This window comes from Condylura cristata, unplaced genomic scaffold, assembly GCF_000260355.1.
Source record: "Condylura cristata isolate star-nosed mole 26May11 unplaced genomic scaffold, ConCri1.0 scaffold00003, whole genome shotgun sequence".
NCBI classification, from domain to species: domain Eukaryota; kingdom Metazoa; phylum Chordata; class Mammalia; order Eulipotyphla; family Talpidae; genus Condylura; species Condylura cristata.
The window spans coordinates 40,686,830-40,707,914 of record NW_004567104.1 but is presented as its reverse complement, the minus strand read 5'-3'; the positions used below and the strand labels follow the sequence as shown (position 1 = coordinate 40,707,914).

Sequence of the window (21,085 nt, the reverse complement as noted above, 5' to 3'; positions counted from 1 at the left end):
ACTTCAATAGCTTCTTGAAGACCTTCTTCCTTCCACCGTGCAGCAGTGATACCAATTCCAGCAGAGGTAAGGCTTGTTGGGACTGGTTGGTTGCTAATCTGTCTCTAGCTTCATCACCTTAATGAGTCTAGGAAAAGACACTTTGGTTTTCCCTGACCCACCCATTTCCCCCTGTGCTGATCCAAAGTAGCTTAAATAAAGAACCCAAACTGAACAAGCATTATGATTCAATAATTATAAAAATTTAAATGGATGATGGTGAGTATATATAAGTGAATGACTTAGGCCTCTCAATATTTTAGCCACAAGTATTTTACCAAATATACAGAACTGCTGAAAAAGCATGGACAGTATCTGCAGGTAAATGGGATTACAAAAAAAAACGAGGAATCATATGTATGCAAACAAGATCTGCATGGCTATAAAAAAGAAAATTTTCAGGCTACTGGGATGGTAGAGCTATTTTCATTTATGAATTATTCTTTGCTATCTTTAGGGTAGTTGCAAGTATGTATGTATATGTACATAACTTTCCCTAAAAAAAAGACACTTTAAACATATTTTCACGTGTGCTTCCAAAGAGTTTCCTTATATATTTTTTGGCATCTTTCCTTTTTTGAATAAAGGTTTATAAGCTCAAAAAAGATAATTTGATATGATGACAATAAGCAGACAAATTCCTGGCTATCAGGAATTTGGCAAGAGAGAGGCCCAGAGGACTTTTAGGGCAGTGAAGCTAGTCTGTGTGATACTGCCGCCGTCAAAACCCATAGAACAGAGTAAACCCAAGTAAATATGTCATGGGCGTTGGTGATAATGATGCGTCAGTGTAGGCTCCTCAGTTGTGACACAATGTCCCACCGTGATTGGCCATGTTGACAGCGGGGAAGCTGCGTGCTTGGGCTAGGGAGAAAATAGGAGCGCTTTCCGCTCAATTTGCTACGAACTTAAACTTGTCTGGAAATGGTTACTTACTAAAATGTTTTAAATTGTAATTAGAGGTTAGATTATAAAGTTTTATAATCTCTCTGATCAAGAAAGCACCAATTTTGGTTAAAACACAGGAACATAGCCAGTTGGAATTCGCTTTTGCTCAGACTGTGTCCTTGTAATTTTCCCGTGAGGCATCTCCCTGTGCGTCTCAGTCTCCATTTTGTCGTTTTATGCAACAGGGATGACAGTGTGATTTTTTGCCTCTTGACTTCACAGAGGCAAACGCTGTGAGAATGGATGGACCTGAATATTAAAACTTTTCTCACTTCTACAGTAAAAAACACTTTAAAAGCTCATCACAGATCCATGTCTTTTTCACCTTATGTTTTGTTACAGTTATAGAGGACAAACAAAGTAACCATACAATAGAAATAGAGGTAAATCGGACTCTGGAAATACCATGCTTTCAAAATATCACCTCAGAAATTCCATCTGCGTTCACCTTTACATGGTCGGTGGTAAGTGTTGCCCTTTTCAGTGAATAACTGCAGTAATCTTTAAATATTAATGAAGTAAAAATAAATAATAAGCAATATAGGGTCTGTAACATACTGGATTAGCGACAGGCTTTATGTGGAAGGTTGGAGAGTAGGCTAGGTTTGGGGAGGGGGTTTGGGCAGAGCATGAGGACTCCTAACTCAGCAAGCATCCAAGTCTTTGAATGCAATAATTTAGAATGTCATTTCTAAAGGTTAATTCCCATGTCCAACTATATGCGAATCCATGATTACAGAGAGAAAAAGAGAGTGATGATCCCTGGGTAGGATTCATGTCCAGTAGAAGCCCCTACTCATAGATATGTTTTTTCAGCAACATATGCAGAGTTAGGATAAAACCTCATTTCCCAGAACCCTTTCTTTTGTGCCCTGGGAAATACTGTTTTACACCAGGAAAAGCAAATCCCGATGCTTGTAAAATATAAGGAGAAAATGTACATAAGAGATGCAGTACTTGTTTAAGAAATATTTCCTGCTCAACTCTATTATTGTTACAGGGATAATTGCATGACCCACAGTTACCATGTTTTCTGATCTAAAAATTTATGAAATTGAAAGATCTGAGTTTTTATGCAAACTTTTCTAATATTTTCAACCAATAGCAGTTAGATATTAGTATATTGTATTATATGTAACACTGTCAAATCAGATATTAACATATTATATATATATGTATAATACTGTCAAATCAGGTGATAACACAAAACTAACATAATGATAATGTAAACATAATTTCAAGAATCACATGATAAGGTACTCATTCAGATGGTCAAGAATAAAACTATAGTATTTTAGATTGTTTTCAAAATGAAAATACAAGATTTAAAAATTCTTACAGCACTCATAAGTCTTCATGAATGTAATAACATAGTTTGCAAAATAGCATATTCACATGATTGATTATTTATATTGCAAGTTACCTAGATTTTCTGTGGGCTGTCATGGAAACTAGGCACAACATAAAAAGATTTCTCTAGAGTTGTGACAAATACAAAATAACTGACTTGTAATTAAGTCTTAAAATACTCTGTTTAAATATTTTTTGGATAGACAGTAATATGAAAAAAAAAATTTAAATCACTTTCTCCAGCAGTTCTAAAGTCTACAGTGTCTTTCTGTCTTCTATCAGAAAACAATTTTTCTCCCATTCTAGGGCTTGATTTCCAAAATAGAAGGACTCCTTGGCATTATGCCTACTCTTAGGATAAGATATTTGTTCTTGACTTGATATACTATGGTTCTTACAGAAAGATTAAAGCATAGAGGTGATTTCAGGAAGACAGAAACCTGCTATACCAAACATAACCACAGCCACAGAAATGTACTTTCTATACCTTGCTCATCTTATTAGTTTTCACTAATAAGCAAAATGTTTCCATCCTAATTATCACAAGTTCATTATTAATTGGAATAACAAAGTTCAATAATAATAAGACAATAACCAAATTTAATAAAACTTCATTGTACATATTTTTGCTGGCAAATATGCTCTTAATCTTATCTCAAGGATATATAATGTGGTTTTGGCAAACAAATGAAAAACCTTCAGTTAGCCTATGTTTTTGTGACAACCTTTCCACGGCAAAAAGAAGTGTCACTTCCTTCCAAACTCACCCAGCAACTGCTCCAGTGCAGAGAATATAGACACTCAGTAAATTCCTAAAATAATTAGGATCTGGTTTCTTGTGTTTCCTCCCCTATAGTCCTGTTCATTGCCCTCATATTAAATAAATGGTCACTATATTCATGCTGGCTGTTCTGTTGGCTAGTGAAGAACGATTCATTAACTATCAATGACTAGGTAACTGATAAAACATTCTTAATAATGGGTTTTCTTCAAAGAAACTTGGAAGGCTCTATAGGTATTCTCTTTGGATCCTGCCATGACATTTAGGGTAAATGAAGGACAGAGAGAGTAAACTGAAGGTCACACAGTGAGAGCGTAAGTCCTACACTTAGACCAGACCCTCAAGCTATGCTGTCACTTTGAAGAAAGCATCATGAAACAGACAACTTGAAGAATCTTTCTGAAAGAAACCTCTCTTCAAAGGGAACATTGTATTGGCAAATGTGCTGATTAAATTCCTACTGTGCGTGTCCCTTTTAAATGTCACCATCTATTTGTTCAACTGATTTAAATCTGTGCTCCACACTGTTGGTGGCTGTGGGATTTAACGAATCTGATGAAATCATCCAATGTTTTTGTGCTAGGGAATAAACTGTCCCTCTTCATCTCAGAGCTGGACGGTGTCTGCAGAGCACATAAATATTCCCTCCAGTCCATTGTTTCTTTGATCTCTTATTAAAGTAAGGAGAATAATCACAGTGACAAGCCAGTTGTTCTCACAAGTATGATATAGTTGACTTTTAGAAAAAGGTTAAAAAGTGAAGATGATGAAGATGAGGTCAGGACAGCAGAAACCTGGAATACTGAAGTCAGTTCCCATTCCGGAACTGCCTTATGTCTTATAAACTATTTTACATATTAAAATTATTTGAATCTAGGTCACCAGAAAGCAAAAGTCATGTCTTCTTCTATATGGAATTTTATAAAGTCTCATTAATTCCTTTATGATCCTTATGGGAAAGGTTTTTGGAAGGGTTCCCAGTTATCATTTTAAAAATTGTTTGAATCAGATCCTCTGCTAAAGCTGTGTTGAATAGGTTTCTGGAGCAGAGGCCTTCCCTGAGGAAGGTCACACTACAGAGTTGTGAGTACACAGGAGCAGACAGCCATCAAGTGCAAACAGTATCTTGTTGGTCTAGCGTGAGAGACCACAAGGTCAACACAAGGGGTGGACACTGATGGTCTTTGTGTGTGGTGGGGTGACATAGAGGAGGACATTGAATGTGTATGAAGTACAGGTAGTAAAAAAGGAACAAATGAAAGTGTTCTAATTTATGTCCTGGGAGACAAGCTTACAGCCATCAGGGAAGTGTAGGCTTATTCTGGGAAATTCTGAATCTGATATTCTGTGTTCAGTCCAAACTCTAGTCATGATTTCCCACAGTGTAAATTCTAATTCAACCTAATAAATACATATGAATCTCTTTCCACAGTCAGGTCCTGCAGGAAACCAAAACTATATTTCCTACTTCTCAATACAACTTTAATAAAAATATTTTAAAATGGGATCATAAAGGGGAAATAGTGTGACTAAGACTTTATGGATATGGAAAGTTTCTTTGGGTCTGTTTGAGCTGGATAATTAGAAATGACAGATCTACATGTACATGTTGGCAATGGGGGCTGGATACAGGTTTTGAGGGATGGGACTATTTGTTCCCAAAGTCTGGGTGCAAAGAAAAAAACTATGATTTTTATCCTTAAAATAATGAAAAGGAGAAGGATTACCAGTCCAGTGTAAGTGATCAAGGCACATAACTAAAGCCTAGTGCTATTGATTCTTATCTCTTCACCTATAAGCAATGTGGATTTTCCACGCCTTTATGGGAAAACAAAACTATCACCTTCTACCTGACAACAGTTGACTCTCATTGTCTTCACTGAAATAAAAAAGTGCTATCCAGCCTACAAAGTGTTGAGAGCCCTTTGCGACAATGGAGAGAATACTGATCTGGTGCTCTGCAAAATGAACACGGAGTTTGGCAAGCAGTCTGCTTTGGCCTCACTGAGCGGATGTAGATAAATGGGGGTAACGTGAAGATAGAAAGCAATTTGGAGATAAAGAAGGAGAAATCAATGCAGTTGACAGAGTTTTCTGAATGATGTGTATACACTTGACACCTGTCTTGTGCTGTGGTCAATATGGCCACTCTGACTCAGTCCTCTCAGAGATGAGCAGTATCACTAGTCAAATAGTGCTGATGTCCTTTTGGGGTTGAAAAATTCTAATTCTAGTATAAAATTCAGAAAGCTTCCATGAGTTATTTTAGATTTTCAGTTCTTTAGAGCCATAAGGAACCAGCTCTTCATGATTCAATATGATCCCATCTAGTCCTCATTGTGCTAATTATTTTATACCACTCCCATATGTAATTTAATTATTCATTTATTTTTCTTCTGTATCTGTCTTTCCTGTGAATTTGTTCTTCTCAAATAGATTCTAAACAGAAAAGGCAAGGGCTGTTTGTTCTACTTTTATGAGGTTGTATACAGCAAAGTCATTAACAGTATGACTTGCAGGGACATTTTTGTTTTCAAGCCTTGTCTCTACCATTTGCTAGCTGTATAACCTAAGATCTAGAATTAGAGAGAGCACATACTCACCTCAGGTGAGGTCTGTCTTCCCTGGACCTGGGCATCTCTGTTCTTTAATGCAGAGACTTAACTATCTTCTTACTTTCTGTGTCTTTGAGCAAGTTAGTTAACTTAAGATTATTTCAGACTATTGTAGAGTATACAAGATGTAAAGGACTTTAGACAGAGCCTAACTTGCTACATAAATGTCAGAACATAATTAGCACTATTTTCCTCCTAGCACTAGACATTTCATTGTTTGCCTGTGTTAGTTTTCTCTACCTCTCCCATTCGCTACATGCAGGCAGCCACCCCTTTTATAATGGGGCACACTTGGCTACTGAACCCATTATTCCCAAAAGTGGAACAAACCCTTCTCTCTGTACCAGCCAACTTCCCAGAAGGGGAAAAAAAATAAAACAAAACTTTTGCACAATGTGGACTTTTCTGTATATCTTTCCTTAATCAATGAAATCATCCTGGTCAGTCCCACATAGCCCCCGATAAAGGAAAAAGCAGTTTTTCTCATCAGCCTTGAAACTCAGCCTCAGCCTGCCTTCTTCCCCCAACAAAGTGACAGATGGAAATACCCCAAATGGCAAGTCATTTACTAAGTGATTAAGAAACATTTTGAGCTCCAAATTCTTTTCAAAACCAGTCTCTGCATGAAGCAAGAGCTGTAACACTTAGCTGTTGTTCCACAGAACCTGCAAGAGCACCTGTTTTCTTAATTATTGGTCGCCAGACCAGCAAAGGCATTTCTCTTCTGCTATCACTGGCAAACGTTTGACGCTCCTTTTAAGGCCACTGTCTCCAGAATATAAGTCCTCTCCCTTTAATTTTCTGTATGTGCCCTTTTCCATTGGGAAAATAGCAATACAGACTCTTGGGATCTTCTTTCTATAAGTATCAGGTATTTACACACACACACACACACACACATATACTGTTTCAAAAGTAAGTCTTACGCAATTATGATTCATTGTAAACAGCACTATCTGTGTATCTGTGCATTTAGCGGATCCCAGTCCTAATCCCCTAAAATCTGTCTTAGGTAGGAGTTTCTCCTAAGTCTAATCTAGGACTATCTGCTTAGTAAAGCTGCCTTCCTGCCTCTCCTGTGTCTGCTCCCAGCCCATACTTGAATTCTCTCACTCACTTACTTCCATTTCTTCTACTCCAAAGTGGTCTCCGTTTTTTTAGACTAGAGATTACAAGTCAGAAATCTTTGGTTCCATTATTTTATGACTCCTTTTCCATCCAATCATTCCTCTTCACCCTACTTCACTACTGTTCCCTCCATTCTTCAGACTCCCGAGCATAGGAGTCATCTTTGTTTAGAGATAGATCAGTTATTCTCAGGCCTGGATCGCCTGAGGACCTTAAGACAAAATGCCCCAGCCTGAACTTCATCCCAGAACCACTAAATTAGGCTCTCTGGAGAGGAAGCTTATACATCAGGATATTTCCAAGGCAACTCAGTTGACAATATTAACTTCTACCAACGAGGTAAGAACCTGCCCCTTTCTCCTTGAGTCCCTCAAGAAGCTCATGGCCCATCAACATGCTTGACACTGACGTGCTGTCACCATCCTTGCCCCCCTCTGTCCATGGAAATTTTGGGTAGGGAAACAATAATTGTGGCGTTTCCTCATAGACCCAAAAAAGGATATGAAATAGAGGACCGAAGTACTCCAAATAAACTTTGATTTCCAAAATTCAGATATTCTGACTATTTTCCACATGTCCTTTTGGAATGTAGTAGGGCCAGACCCATGACTTGCCTCATGTAAGAAGGTAACGAGTTGCCTAGGGCGCAAAGTCTAAGGAGGTGCTCATTTTCAGGTGCACAACCTTTACTTAAAAGACCCCAATAGAGGGCCCTCCCTGCTGGCGCAGCGGGTTAAAGCACAGCACTGAGAAGCTTAAGCCACTTCCGCATGAGTTCGATCCCCTCCTGCCCTGGAGGAGATCCACATGGCGTGGCAGACCTCTCCTGACCGTCCGTTGCTCCCCTCAGCAGTGTACTTCATTGATCTGCCTGTTCTGTTCCCCATTGTATCTCTGGTGAAGCCTCTCACTGCCCCTGCACCTCTGGCTTGTACCTCAGTTCTGTGTGAATAAATAAATCTTTTTTTAAAAAAATTCCAGAACTTAAAGTGAGACTTATTGTCTGGCAATAGCCCCAGCAGCTACCCTCCTCAATCCTCCTCCAGCCCCCCAAATATGCAGTTTATGGCAGGTTATGAAGAGTAGCAAGTTTCTCTGGATGTTAGCAGAGAGTGATGGTAGTTTGTAACTAAGTGTTACATGTAATGATATTTTCTGTAGTAAGGTACTAAGTACCTCTTAATTTCAACTCTTCACTAATCCTCCAGACTTTCGTGAGATACAGATGAACTCATGGGTGTGGCACGATTGTGCATTCAGTAACTGCTAACTTACTTTTCTCACCAGGAGAACAATGGAATTCAGGAAATCTTAATCAAGAAAAACTCAGGAAAAATCCGGTATCCTGCCATCAACAAGTTCACATCACTTAACGGCAGAGTCACATTGAGTACAAATTACAATCTCCAGCTCTCTCCAGTCCAAGTCCATGATGATGGCCTGACATTTTCTTGCTGCGTTAGAGACAGACCTAGAAAAATCTTGAGTTTCACTAAGGTCAAAGTTTTTGGTAAGAGTTTCATTCTCTGGCTTCCCTTCCATCCTCCTGTCAGTTTCTCCTGTCTTGGTCTCTACCACGAAAGAACCCTGTTAGCTGCAGGAAAGCCAAAGAGGGTAGCTGTTCTGCAACTCTGTTGTCTTGATGTTTGTCATTCATACTGGGTGCAGGGGGGAAATCAGGATGTTGAACAATGAAGGTTTGGTTAATAAAATAAAATCACAAGATTTTAATATAAAAATCAAAATCATAGATTGGTCAACTTTCTGGTCACTACAATCTTATTTGCAACTTTAGTGTTTCCTAAGAACACTGGCAATCTCTTTAATTATAACTGCCAAAGATCAATTACCTGCTTGTCTAATTGCCTTATTCGCTTGCTAGAAAAAGGCAAAGTGAGTCCTGTGTGAGAAAAGAAAGATGATAAACACAGCTCCAAAGAAACTGTGCACTAACCCTCAGCCCCACCAAGGCCAAGAGGGCTGAGGGATGTCCAGTTGCTTCAGCCATAGAATGCAGCCCTTTAACCCTGTATTCTTAGGAGTGTGGAGCTGAGCTGAGCCAGCCACTGTGGTCTCACTCAAATTGCAGAAATACTTCATGATTCAAGTTTGAGGGCGTAGGTAGAAAATTATATTTCTATTTTGAAGGGAAATCTTACTACTTATGCAGATACCACTGGCTTTGGATATTTTCTATCTTTATGACCAACAACTGTTTTTAAAATCATTTTTAAGTGAAGGCAAAGAGAAAACGAGTGATGTGGATGAGCAATTATTTTTAAAGTGAGGTAAACAAAGAAAAAGTAATTTGATAATACTTGAGGCCATGGCATGCTAGGTTTTTCCTCAGTTCCTTGAATGCCAGGACAAGTGGGAATAAAATCTTTTTACTCAGAATCATGTTGCATCATTATTAGAAAGTAAACATTTCAGTGTTTTGAGAGCAGCACCAAGCCTAGATATTTTCTGTCTTTATGACCAATAACTGTTTTTTAAATCAGATGTGAGAAGTGACAGCCAAGATTTATTTCATTAAGTCTTTTGCTTATAGCTTTTCCTGACCCTGGCTATCCCTCCCTTCCTCCTCCCCTCCCTCTCTCCTCAGGGTGAGCTAGGAAGTGTCAATTGCTCTGTGATTAGGTTCCTTATGGAGTCTGAACAATGTCCTGAGAATGGTTAGAAAAAACTGTTTGTCTCTCTTATTCATTCTACTATTTGCTCACTTACAAGAGTTTGATTATCTTAATGCAAACATGAAACTGACTCATTTGGTCCAACGATTGGCAAATTAACAGACAGTCACCAAGGATATAAAAAGACATGTAGAATCCAAGTTAGGAGAACAGTGTCCCATTTGATTAAGGGGCTTGCACAATACCTTGATGTAATTTTCTTGTCAACATTCATCTTAATTTTGAATGTTTTTAATTCTTTTACATCTTGCTCTTATTACCCTGTCTCCATATTTCTTTCTCTACATGTCTCTGTGTCTTTCTTTTGTAGATGTATAAAAATAAGAGATCTACCCGCTTGTTCACAGAATTATATTTCCCCTGTTTCCCAACATCTCCCCTTAGCAAATACCTAAATTGTGCTTGAGCCAGAGTGTGATCCAGACATTCATCTATTTGTGTATATCATCTGATGTCAGTTATAGTGGTTCTGGTACAGAATGTATGTTTCATTCAGAACCTGCTTGATACCTTTCCTCAGATAATACAAGTCAAAAAAAAAAAAAAACACCTTGAATTAAATACTCACATGTATCACAGACCCATTTTACATGCCCTGAATTCAGTTCATTTCTTCTTCCTGAAAAATGTCTTTTATTTGCTAATAGACTAAGGACCAAAGCATCCCCAAGTCCTCTGTGCCACCCTAACATCTCCACACTCATCTCCACTGTGTTGCTTTAGCAAGGGGGACTCCTGCATCATAAGTTTGCTCTCCCTCTGATTCTAAACCGGAGTGTCCCCAGAGCCATAAAAGTAATCTTTTCCTTTAATCCCTAAACCTTTCAGCTACCATTCTTTTTTTTTTTTTTTCAAGTGGTATTGATGTGAGAATACTGTTGCCAATACAAGGTCGGGATTATTCCTCCTATTAGTATTTTAAGGTTGCCTCTTAGTTTGTATTTTCCAAAAGAAAACATAGAGACCAGAATTTGAGTAAAATTATTTGAGCAGTAAGCCTGGAAAATGTCAGAAGAAGGGGTGGGAAACAATTCAAAGAAAAGAAGTAAGCAGATAATAAAATGTACCTGATTAAGTCCATTACTGCTGGGCAAGAACAAACCTCAGCATTACCCCCAAATGTGGCAAGGAAACAGTTCTCATTTGCCACCTCCCCAAGGCTTTCACCATTCGGTCTCTGGGACTGGTGTACTGAGGGGCTCCCATAACCCCAGTGAATCCTTAGGAGAGAGTCACACACTTACCTGCCAGAGGCCTTCACGATGTAGCTGAGCCTCATGGCAGGCACTGATGGCACACTTTACAGAGGTCCTTAGTATTTCCTCAACTGGTGTATCTGCTCTGCTCAAGAACTAACTTGAAGTTACTTCAGTTCAATATGATATTCTGACTTTGTGCTGGGCAATGTTAAGCACAGAGGTGGAAAGATGAATAAAACTGTCTGGCTTAGGGTACTGAAAGAAAGCAAAGTCTCTAATATTTTCTAGTACCAAGTAACTGAACAGTGTCAAGTGTTTTATTCCTCCCATTCAGGGGCCTTTAAGTTCTGATTTATTTCTAACCCTTTAGACACGTAGGATACTCTTTTTTTCTCTTTCCTCACTGACTGCCCCCCAACTCCACACTCCCCATTTCAATTGACTCACTGATAATCATTCATCAGTGAGATGTCTCGTCTCCCAAGAGCCTTTTTGTTCCCCAATGTAATATTGGAACTTCTCTTAAAAGCTTTCGTTTAAACTACATGGCCTCAATTATCGTAAATATACCATTTATTCTGATTTACAGTTTGTCTATCTGCATTCTCCATGAAAATGTCAATTTCTTAAGAAGAGTGAATATGTTTTGTCTACCTTTGTATCCCAGGCATCTAGCATACTGCCAGGCACATAAATAGTTGATGAATTATGAATCTTATACACACACAGATACACACACACTTGTGGCAGGCAGGATAGCACTCATTGTTACTAACTATGTTGCGCTTGCCTTTAAGCTAAGCCAGAAATGCCCATGATTGCAGAAGACAAATCCATGGATGTCTTGGGAAAGGTGAGTGACATTAAAGTCTTTGAAAATCTACAGTATAATGTGCCAAGCTGTGTTGGATTGCATTTTGTCCAGAAAATTTTCTCCAAGGACCTAGTAGTTGACTCCTGGCCCTCAACCAGTTGATTTCCAGTGTTGACAAACAAAACTGAGTTGATTCTAGAAACTCAGTGAGTTTTCTTACTTTTCAAATTAAGATTCTTAGAATATGTGATCTACAATCCTCATTCCTTACAGTTCTGGGAAAAAGAGTCTCAAAAGTTTACATTTCTTTTTAAGAAAAATTGAGCTAGATGTGAAAGGAAAGCAGAGCAAAAAGCAAAGTGAATCCTTGTGTAAGAATGAGGTTTTCACCTAGCTGACATTTAATTTGTTCTAATCCATTTCTGATACCATTTTTTCCATTATTTTTATTATGAAGTGACAAGAGGAAAATCGCCCCTTTGCACTTCTGAAGAACACGGCCTATTTCTTAGGCAGCAGAAGAAAAAAAAAATGAGAATATGGCCCTCTGATTTTAATTTCTGTGCACAGTTCCCAGCCCCTATCATTGGGAGCGGGGTTCACCTGGCAGCACTTCCTCTTGCCTGCTGTGATCTTGAAAAATATCACTCATCTTTGTAGTCAGTTTTCCCACTCTATGAAGGGGTAATAAGAATGTTTGGACATTGTCGTTGCCCTAAGAATTAAATGAAATAATGTAGGAGCACTCTTAGTGTATTTATGTACATTGTATTTTTAATGACCTATAACTCTTCAAAGTCCTTTCGTATACCACAGTGCTATTAGGTAATGCTTCTAACAAGCGTGTGAATAGAAAAAGTATCTGTCATTTTACAGAAAAACTGAGATCTGGAGCATCTAAACAGCTGACTGACATTAATAAAAGGCACCGACATGCCCATGTTGTGAGGAAGAGCATGCTTCAGGGAAGAGGACAAACTGACCACTTACTAGCTACATAGCTTCATCAAATAGTTAACCATGTTCTCAGCTAATGCATCTCTAAAGCTGGGTCATTATAAATATTTCATAGGCCTTTTAGGGTAATATTAAATATGTGCACAGTAACAGGGCACATTACAATAGTGACATCCCAGGAATATTTCTTCCTTCTCTGCTATTTATCCCCCACTTTTTTCTCTGCATGTAAAGTCATAAACCTATGAGACTGGCATGCCCTGGAAACCCAGCACAGGCTTCCTTGTTGGCGCCATAGAAGTTTTGTCTCCAGTTCTCCATCACCACAAATACGGGTCCAAAAACATCAGTCCCAGGAAATTAAAGCTCTGCTCATGCTGGGGTCTCTTAGACATTGCAGTAACTCAGCCAGGCTCAACCATTAATACCACCAAAACTCACCAGCTAGAGGAGCCTGGCCCAGCTGCCCTCAATGATCCTGGGGAGCCGAGGCACTGGGGACTATGGGGCCTGGTGCTTCACTGGATGACTGTGGCCACTCTCCTCCTGTTCCTCTCTGTGGTGCTTTTTATGTGCTTGCACAGGGCTGTGGTTCCCATATTACCCCCAGGACCATGGCTCACCTGCTTGCCACACAGGCAACAGGTGGCATACTGATTGGGGTAGTGCCCAGCAGGTGCAGGGGCCAGGTGGAAACACTCCCATTCCTCCCAGAGCCAGCTGCCCTTGTGGGGCACAGGAGTGGGCATGTCACTTCCAAAGGGTCTACCACTTCTCCCATGTCACTGCTCTCTTCTTCCTTTATCTCTAATTTTGGCCTTCATCCTATTTCCCTGTTCTTCCTCTTCCTGCCTCATTCTGTTTCCTCTTCTAGAACTTTTCTTGAGCCAAAAGCCTCAGCTGAACAACAACTAAAAGGCTCACTCAGCTTCTGCGGAACTGTGGTTTCTGGGGATTTGGACTAATAGTCAAAGGCTGGCCACACCTGGGCTTGTGATGTTTCCTTCTCTCTGCTTTAGGGGAGAGTCAGAGTAAGTCAGAGCCAAGCAAAATGTCCTCTGAGACTCTCGGGTACATTCCCTCCATGCCCCAGATACATGCTGATCCCTCCTTGGCTCAGTTACAAAAACAAACCAAATTAGTCCAGCAATTACAAAACTTGCTGTTTTCTGCATCAGCCAAGACTGTGGGTGTTTTGAATATTCAAAATTTCAGGCTTCTTCTTTCTTCTTGATCCTTTTCCTGGCTGCCTCTACTAAAACAGCCTCAGGGTTCAGGTTGTCAGGACCCCCTGGGCCAGCCCTCACCAGATTGTCAGTGTATGTAGGAGCAAACCAGGACAAATACTCTTGTGAGAGAGACTCGTGCTTCTAAGAGTTGTTGGCAACAAATAGTCTAGAAGCTATAAAGCATGTCAGGGTCTGGGAGATAAAGTTGCTAAAGTATAATAGGTGAGTTTATTCCTGAGAGGTTCCTCTGGGGCCAGGATTCTAAGAAATCTGAGCAGTAGACTTGATTGTTTTTAACTGAGGCACCAGCTTATACAGAGGAGAATTGGTGTTGCCTGGTCTTCCTCAGCAAGCAGCTCACCACACCACCCTTTCCCTGGCATCATCACCTGCAAAGCCAACAGCTCATCAGCCCTTCCTCACAGCAGCTTATTCCAGATGTTAGCTCATTTACCCCATTTTAAGAATAAATAGATACATGAGAAATACTATAGTTTTTAAATATCTGACTCTCTCTCCTCTCTTGGATCATTTCTTTAGTAAATGAAAGACTTGCTCCTCAAGCTTTGCAACCCTGGATAGTTAGGATACACCCCAGCTACAAGTGGGTACTTACAAGCAAGCAGGCTAAGGACCTGTCTCTGCTGGTCCAGTGCAGGCTGTGTCCCCTGCAAGCCTCGGATGCTAGAAACTGGCTCCAGCCCAAAGGAGAAGGACACCTCCCACTCTTGTTCCATCCCACTTTTAGGGGAACCTTGTTTGCAAGTGGGTATGCCCCTGCTGCTCCGGTTTTGTTTGTTTGTTTATTCTGTTTGTATTTTGTTTTGCAACACTTAGTCACACATGCAAAGCTTTTCTCCTCCGAGAGCAGATGTTCCTGGCAAGTGTCATGAAGTAAACCCACAATTGTTAGTTGCTTCCCAATGACTAGATTATTAGAGCATTCAAGCCAAGAAAAATATTTGCAGGGGAAAGGAGGAACTATGGGTGAAGAAACTACACTCTTCAGGACATCTTTGCTTTCAAATACTTTGTCAAATTGTTAGGTGAAGGGTTTCACTTTTTAGTTTGGAAACTATAGATATTGTCAATAAAGTCACTAGAAATGCCAAAGAGTGTACAGAAGAGTGAAAGGAAATCTTCCAAATTAAAAAAATATATATATTACAAACTGAGAAAAGATTTGGCATTTTTTTTAAATGTATTAAATAACCAGCACTGGGAAGCTGAGACATTTTAGGCTTCTACTCTCAGTTGAAGTGAAATAAAGATATGATAACAGCTATCAATAGATGTTACATGTAATACTATCAGATACATACTTAGGAAGAAAAATCTACTGGAGAGAGGAACATTTTAGAGATGATGTCCATCCAAGAAAAAACTCTGAGTACTTTTAAAGAAAAAAACTAGGAGAAACCATAAAAATGACACAATAGCAAATATATAAAGACTAAGATTCAAAAACAGATGTGGGGTGGGGGAGGTGCTGTTTGTTAAGAAAAACTCCAAATAGGAATGAAGAGTTGGTAAACAAAGAAACTCTTTTTTTTTTTTTTTAATGATTTCTCTTTCTAGAATAAAAGGGTACATTTTTAAAAATGATTCTAAGAAAAGTCCTTTGGGAATGGTTTTGTCCAAAGTTGTTGTTACACTTCAGTATTACATCTATGAGGATAAATCTCATAGATCAGCTCTACAGCCAGATTTGAGTTCATTTTCCCTGACTCCTTAATTTCATTTTGCTCAACCATTTGCTGTCTTCCTCCCGTTTTCCACACCAATAGCCCCTGCTCCCTTCTGGGCAGTGAGGTGCTCCTCTAAAGGCCCTTCCCAGCTGCCCGTCTCTGTGATTCCCCCTACTTCCCACCCCATAGAACCCAAGCCCATCTCTTCCCCATCTACAAAACAGATCTGCTTTCTAAGTTATTCCCATATTTTATCCTTCTTTGTACCCCTTCAGAACTGCTCATAAACATTTTGGCATTCATTAAATAATCCCTTGTGCTTCTCTTGGCATATTCAATATGTATTTAGAACATCATGTTGGAGAAACAAGTTATTTGGCATGTCTCATGGATGCGACGAGCACGCAATAAATGAATTACTGATTTTGATTTTTCAACAGAGGAGTATGTGAGTGCACTTATAAGTTTGTACCCTTATATTGTGGTACATATTTTCATCTAATTTAACATGTGTTTCTTCTTACCCCAAGTGGAAGTTCCCAAGTAAAGAAAACTCTGCTTCCTCAGCAAAACTATATGTGTTGACATGTCATAAGATGAGTGACTTAAATTTGAACTAGTGAAGTCTTCATTATTTCTATTATAGAAAGATTGAGAGAAGTTTCAGGACAAGAACCGTAGTCTGAAAAAAAACTTGGAACACAAATCTGGAAATACTACAGAATATTTGAGATCAGAGTTATCACAGAAAATTGAACTCAGAATCCATGAGTTAAATCTTTTAAACATTTTTATAACTTGACAAGATATTTGTTCCAATGAGCCAATTGCTTTTGTAAAATAATAGTAGCCCCATGTGTTCCTGATATTACCATTTCATCATATTTTGGCAGGTACTAAACATGGGCGAAATGAATCATGAATTTTTAAAGGTATTAGCATGACTGCAAACTTTTGCAAATTTGTGTCAACATTTCGTTCCTATAACTTTTAATATATTCTTTCATGACCACTTGAAATAAACAGCAATATTTGGCATTTTATTGAATTAAAGAACTTTGAATCCAATTCTCTTATTTTGTAAAAATTTATTTGAAGGGACCTGATTTTACTTTTGATTTACTAGATCAGATAGTGACATGCTTTCATGGAGTGCTTTCTGCCACGTGCATAGATCCTCAATGAAGAGTCTTGAATGGTGAACTGGGACCGGCAGCATTTGCCACTTGCCACCTTGAATTTGATAGTCACTTCTAAAAGTCTCATGATTTCCTTGGGATTTTTTGCAGTGATGTTAAAATGCATAATGTTAAAATGCATCTTAGTTGGACTGCACCAGAAAATGTTATTTAGTATCCTCAAGTTTGGTTTTTCAGCTCTATAGACCCAAAATCTTCAGATACTAGTCTGTGGGGAAATTGGCACGTAGAACACAGTTGCTCTTTACTACATAACGAATAGATTTAGTTGTGGAGATTATTTAAGAAATAAGAACTACAGCCAGTCACATATAAAATATATTTATGGACGAGAAAACAAGTACCTTTAAATGAAATTATAATTTTAACCTGTTTAAGATTAAAAGATTACATGACAGTAATCTTAAACAGGATTAAGATCAATATGTGTTTTTAGATACTTCCACCAGATTGTTGAAGAAACTACCATCTCACAAAGAACAAACATAGTCTTGTTAATAAAGCAGAATCAAACCTACCTTTAAGCTTTCTGGATTTTTAATGTTAGTTCCCAACTCTTCCACTTATTTGTTTATTCATTCATTCACTCATTTATTATTTGCATTTCAATGCAGTGTGTTATAAAAATGTCTTCTATAGGGATTGGGTGGCAGTGTTAACCAGTGGTGTGTCCAACAACTCTCCATTCCCTGTAACCACTCTATCTTGCCTTCCGCGTCTGTCAGGAGGCTGTAAGACATGTCCTACTTACTTTACAGGAATGATAAGACATTCCTGTAAAAAAAATAATAAGGTGAAAAAATTACTGGGAAAACTCCAATTCAAAAGCTCCTGTAGTTGTTACAAGTAGCACTTTACATTATTTGGATAACGCAGTCAACCAAAATGTGGCTCTCTTTTAACCTTAAATATAACAGAAGATTTTTCTTTGACTTCTGCCTATTACAGCTTCTTCCTTCTATAATCTGGCTGCCATTTAGCACTATTTTATTCTGTCTATGCATAGCTATCATTTCTTGCTTCCAGAACCCACAATCCAGATTTGGAATATTAGTATTGTCCTAGATTCTCCTTAAATTGATGATTCTAGCCATTCATTTACAATATCTCTGTAGGAGACAGCCTATTTATAGTTCACATTTTAGCACAACCTCTTAAAGAGATGCTGCCTTGTTAAAAGTGGAAATGGAAGGGGCACAGTTTCTTTAGAATTTGCAAATAACCCTTTCTCTGTTCTGACTCTATTCCCAGAGGACATTTACCTGCTTACTGAATAATGTATTTCCCACAGCAAATCTTACATGGTTTATAAATGGACACTCTCCTCAAGGTGAAAAAGGTAAGGAAATCAATGGAAGTGGGTTCAACAAAGAAAGAAAGAAAGAAAACAAAGAACAATAGACATCGCCTCGGCCAGGTCGATGTTGGCATTTAAGAACAATTCTCGTTTCCCCAAAATGTGATCTTACCTACCAAGTGACATTTTCTGATATGTCATCTGGCTCCTGCTAGATATTGGGTGGGAGGGAAGTGGGACTGTCCCCAGAGTGTCAGAAATACAGTTGATTTTGTCAACTTATACATAAAACTCATGTTTTATTTATATATTAGTAAAAGCAGCAGTTAAAAAATTAGTTCAATTGATTTTGCTCTAATGTTTTCAGTAAATAATTTATTCTTTTTTTTATAAAGACCTGGATGGGGTGGGTGTGGGGTTCACTAGAGGAAGTGCATATAAAGGACGTGACTCTAACACAGACAACATGTTCACCAAGAGGACTAGAAGCTCCTGCAGCAGGAACACACATTGAGACATGCTCAGGAGATCCATAAACAAAGCCACATTTTTCATGGGTGGTAAACACAGCAGCCTCTGCCAGAACCACAGTCAAAATCCACCTGCCACAATGACTATGCTTCCTTCTCCTGAGTCATTTTTCCTCAAAGCTTAATATATTACCAGTAGTAACTATGTCAAATAGCTCTTGCTGGTTATTTTAAATGGATAAAGCTAAAAGCTTATAGTAATGAGTGGTTGTGTTCCTCACAAAGTATTTTGAAAATATTAATGATTTTATTATTAGCTTAATATCAGTTCACCCACATTGACAGGATGTGACCCTAAAAGTATCTGCAAAAGGTTATTGTAAATTTGTTGTCCCTGACTGTGACCATTTCCCTCCCAACCATAAGGCTAGAGAGTATGGTCAGAATTCCACAGCTCAAAATTGCATTTAGTTACTACTTGGGCAAGTAACATATTCATGACTAACATTTAGAACCTTTAATAAAAAGATACTGTGAGAGTTCAGAAAATTCTGACCTATTACGACAAGTGGTTTTACATTAATTTTCTGCTGTTATGTGTTCTATTTGGAGATTGTACTAACAGCATCAATTAAACAGTGTTCTATTTCTGAAGAAGACTCACAAGACCTACAATGACACTGGTTATAAATTTACAGCTTAGCACAGAGGAATGATGCAATGTGGCAATAAGAGCAAAGTAAGAGCAGGTATCACATGTATATAGTTATAGTCAGGGCTTCAGAGAACTCAGACCCGGGCATCTTTGTCCTGACTGTGTAAAGGGAAACAACCAATGCAGTGCAGAATACCTGCATCCCCAAATGGAATCTTAGCTAAGGTTGTGTTATGTTTCACTGGTCACAGAGGAGAGTCCTGCAAACCTGAGGACTCTCACCCTGAGCAGATGCAAATCATCAATCTCATAGTTATCAATAAACCATGCTGATAAACTAGAACAGCCTGCCCCAAACTCCTTGGACCCGTGGTCACAAACAAAACAAACTATTCATCAATAGTTTTCATACCCTGTCCTTGGATCAATGTCAGATAGAAGTTCAGCTCCATTCCCGACCCTTGACTGTAAGAATAAACTCCGACTGCTGAGAAACTGTGGTCTGACCACTTGCGACTCTGTGTTGCCATAAACCCATCAGTCTTCAGCTGTGTGAGCTCGGTATGGCTCACAGAGATTTCACTTAAGATGAATGTTGTCTTATCTGTTTTGTAGAAATAAGCATCACCAATGAAAAAAGAAAAGACATAGGTGGATTTTTGGAACTGAAGTCTGTTTTGACAAGAGTGTATGATGATCAAGCAGTCCAACCAAGCAACCTGACCATCTGGTGTATGGCTGTGGCTCCAGTCCCTGGAAATAAAGTGTCAAGTATCTCATCTGAAAAGATAATGTTTTCCTTGGGTAAGTTGTCTGTTTAGCAGGGTCAAAAAGGAATGGCCAAGAGTATTAAAAATTCAAAACATTTCAAATTGGAACAGAATACTCCTTATTCTCATCATTCAATTCCAGAAAACTTTCTGCACAACTCAAAATTATTAAATTTCAAATTAATACTTTGTTTTGACAAATGGGACTCTGCTGCAAAGAATCTTTTCAAATAAAAAGTAACTGATTTCTGTTTCCTAAAATTTCTGGTGAAAACAGTCAATATTTTGTTTAAATTCCATTAATAATAACTCTTTAAAAACATTAGCATTTAGTAACCTACATATGATGAAAATTAACATTTACATGTCAGTGATCAAGAGACATTTGAAAAACACAAATTCCTTGAGTCACTAAAAACATTCAATTATGTATACACACATACACACACACACACATATATTGCTAAATATCTTCACTTAGGAGTGACTAAATTATGTATAGGATAAATATCCCTTAAGAATAGAGACTGTATCTTAATGATGTTAGTATTCCTAGTTTGAGGTACAAAATCTGTCACATAGAAAACTTTTATGACTTGAAAATTGATGTATAAGATCATTCTACTTATTATAGTTTTTCTACAATTATAAAAAAGAAGATATATAGGGTCATTTTACTCATTTCTGAGATCAAATAATGACTATTTCATTTTCACATATTAAAAGATGTAAACAAATGTCTTAACAAATACACTGGCAACAGATATGGCTATAAAAATAGAAATTTGTAATGGCAACTGTCAAACATGAATATGTAAATAGGAAAGCAACACATAAAAAACTTAAACAGATTTGCAAGTCATTATTTCAACTCTTCAGAGCTATTAACATCTTTACCACCTTCCTATTTTCAGAGATATTGTATTTCCTAACATATTCATAAAAAAGTACAATAATGTACAAAAGAAAGAGTTTCCCTTTTTCTAAGGCTACAATATGCAACCCTTTCCTAAATGCCTGCAATGATAATTCAGAGCTATGGGTGGAGAAGGTTCTGTGGCTTGCATGAACCCATTCTCACTACTCAGAAGCAGGTGCCTGCTGAAACTGGGACCGTCATCATCAGCCCTGCCAGTAAATATATGTACATGTGAAACAGCACTCAGTAAATGTAGAGTCGAACATTCCACTATGGTCATGAATTTACACTGAAACATCCACACTCAATTTTGCCCAATACTCTGAGAAACAGG

General features: G+C 38.3%; 1 protein-coding gene across 1 annotated transcript in view; it reads left to right on the top strand.

Annotated features, from left to right (window-relative positions):
• CD96 (CD96 molecule) overlaps positions 1 to 21,085 on the top strand; it is a 60,640-nt gene that overhangs the window by 7,048 nt on the left and 32,507 nt on the right. The window contains exons 3-7 of the mRNA XM_012730539.1: positions 1,336 to 1,451; positions 8,149 to 8,371; positions 11,551 to 11,606; positions 17,892 to 17,979; positions 19,678 to 19,866. Coding sequence (XP_012585993.1) covers positions 1,336 to 1,451; positions 8,149 to 8,371; positions 11,551 to 11,606; positions 17,892 to 17,979; positions 19,678 to 19,866 — 672 coding nt within the window. The remainder of the gene's footprint in view (positions 1 to 1,335; positions 1,452 to 8,148; positions 8,372 to 11,550; positions 11,607 to 17,891; positions 17,980 to 19,677; positions 19,867 to 21,085) is intronic.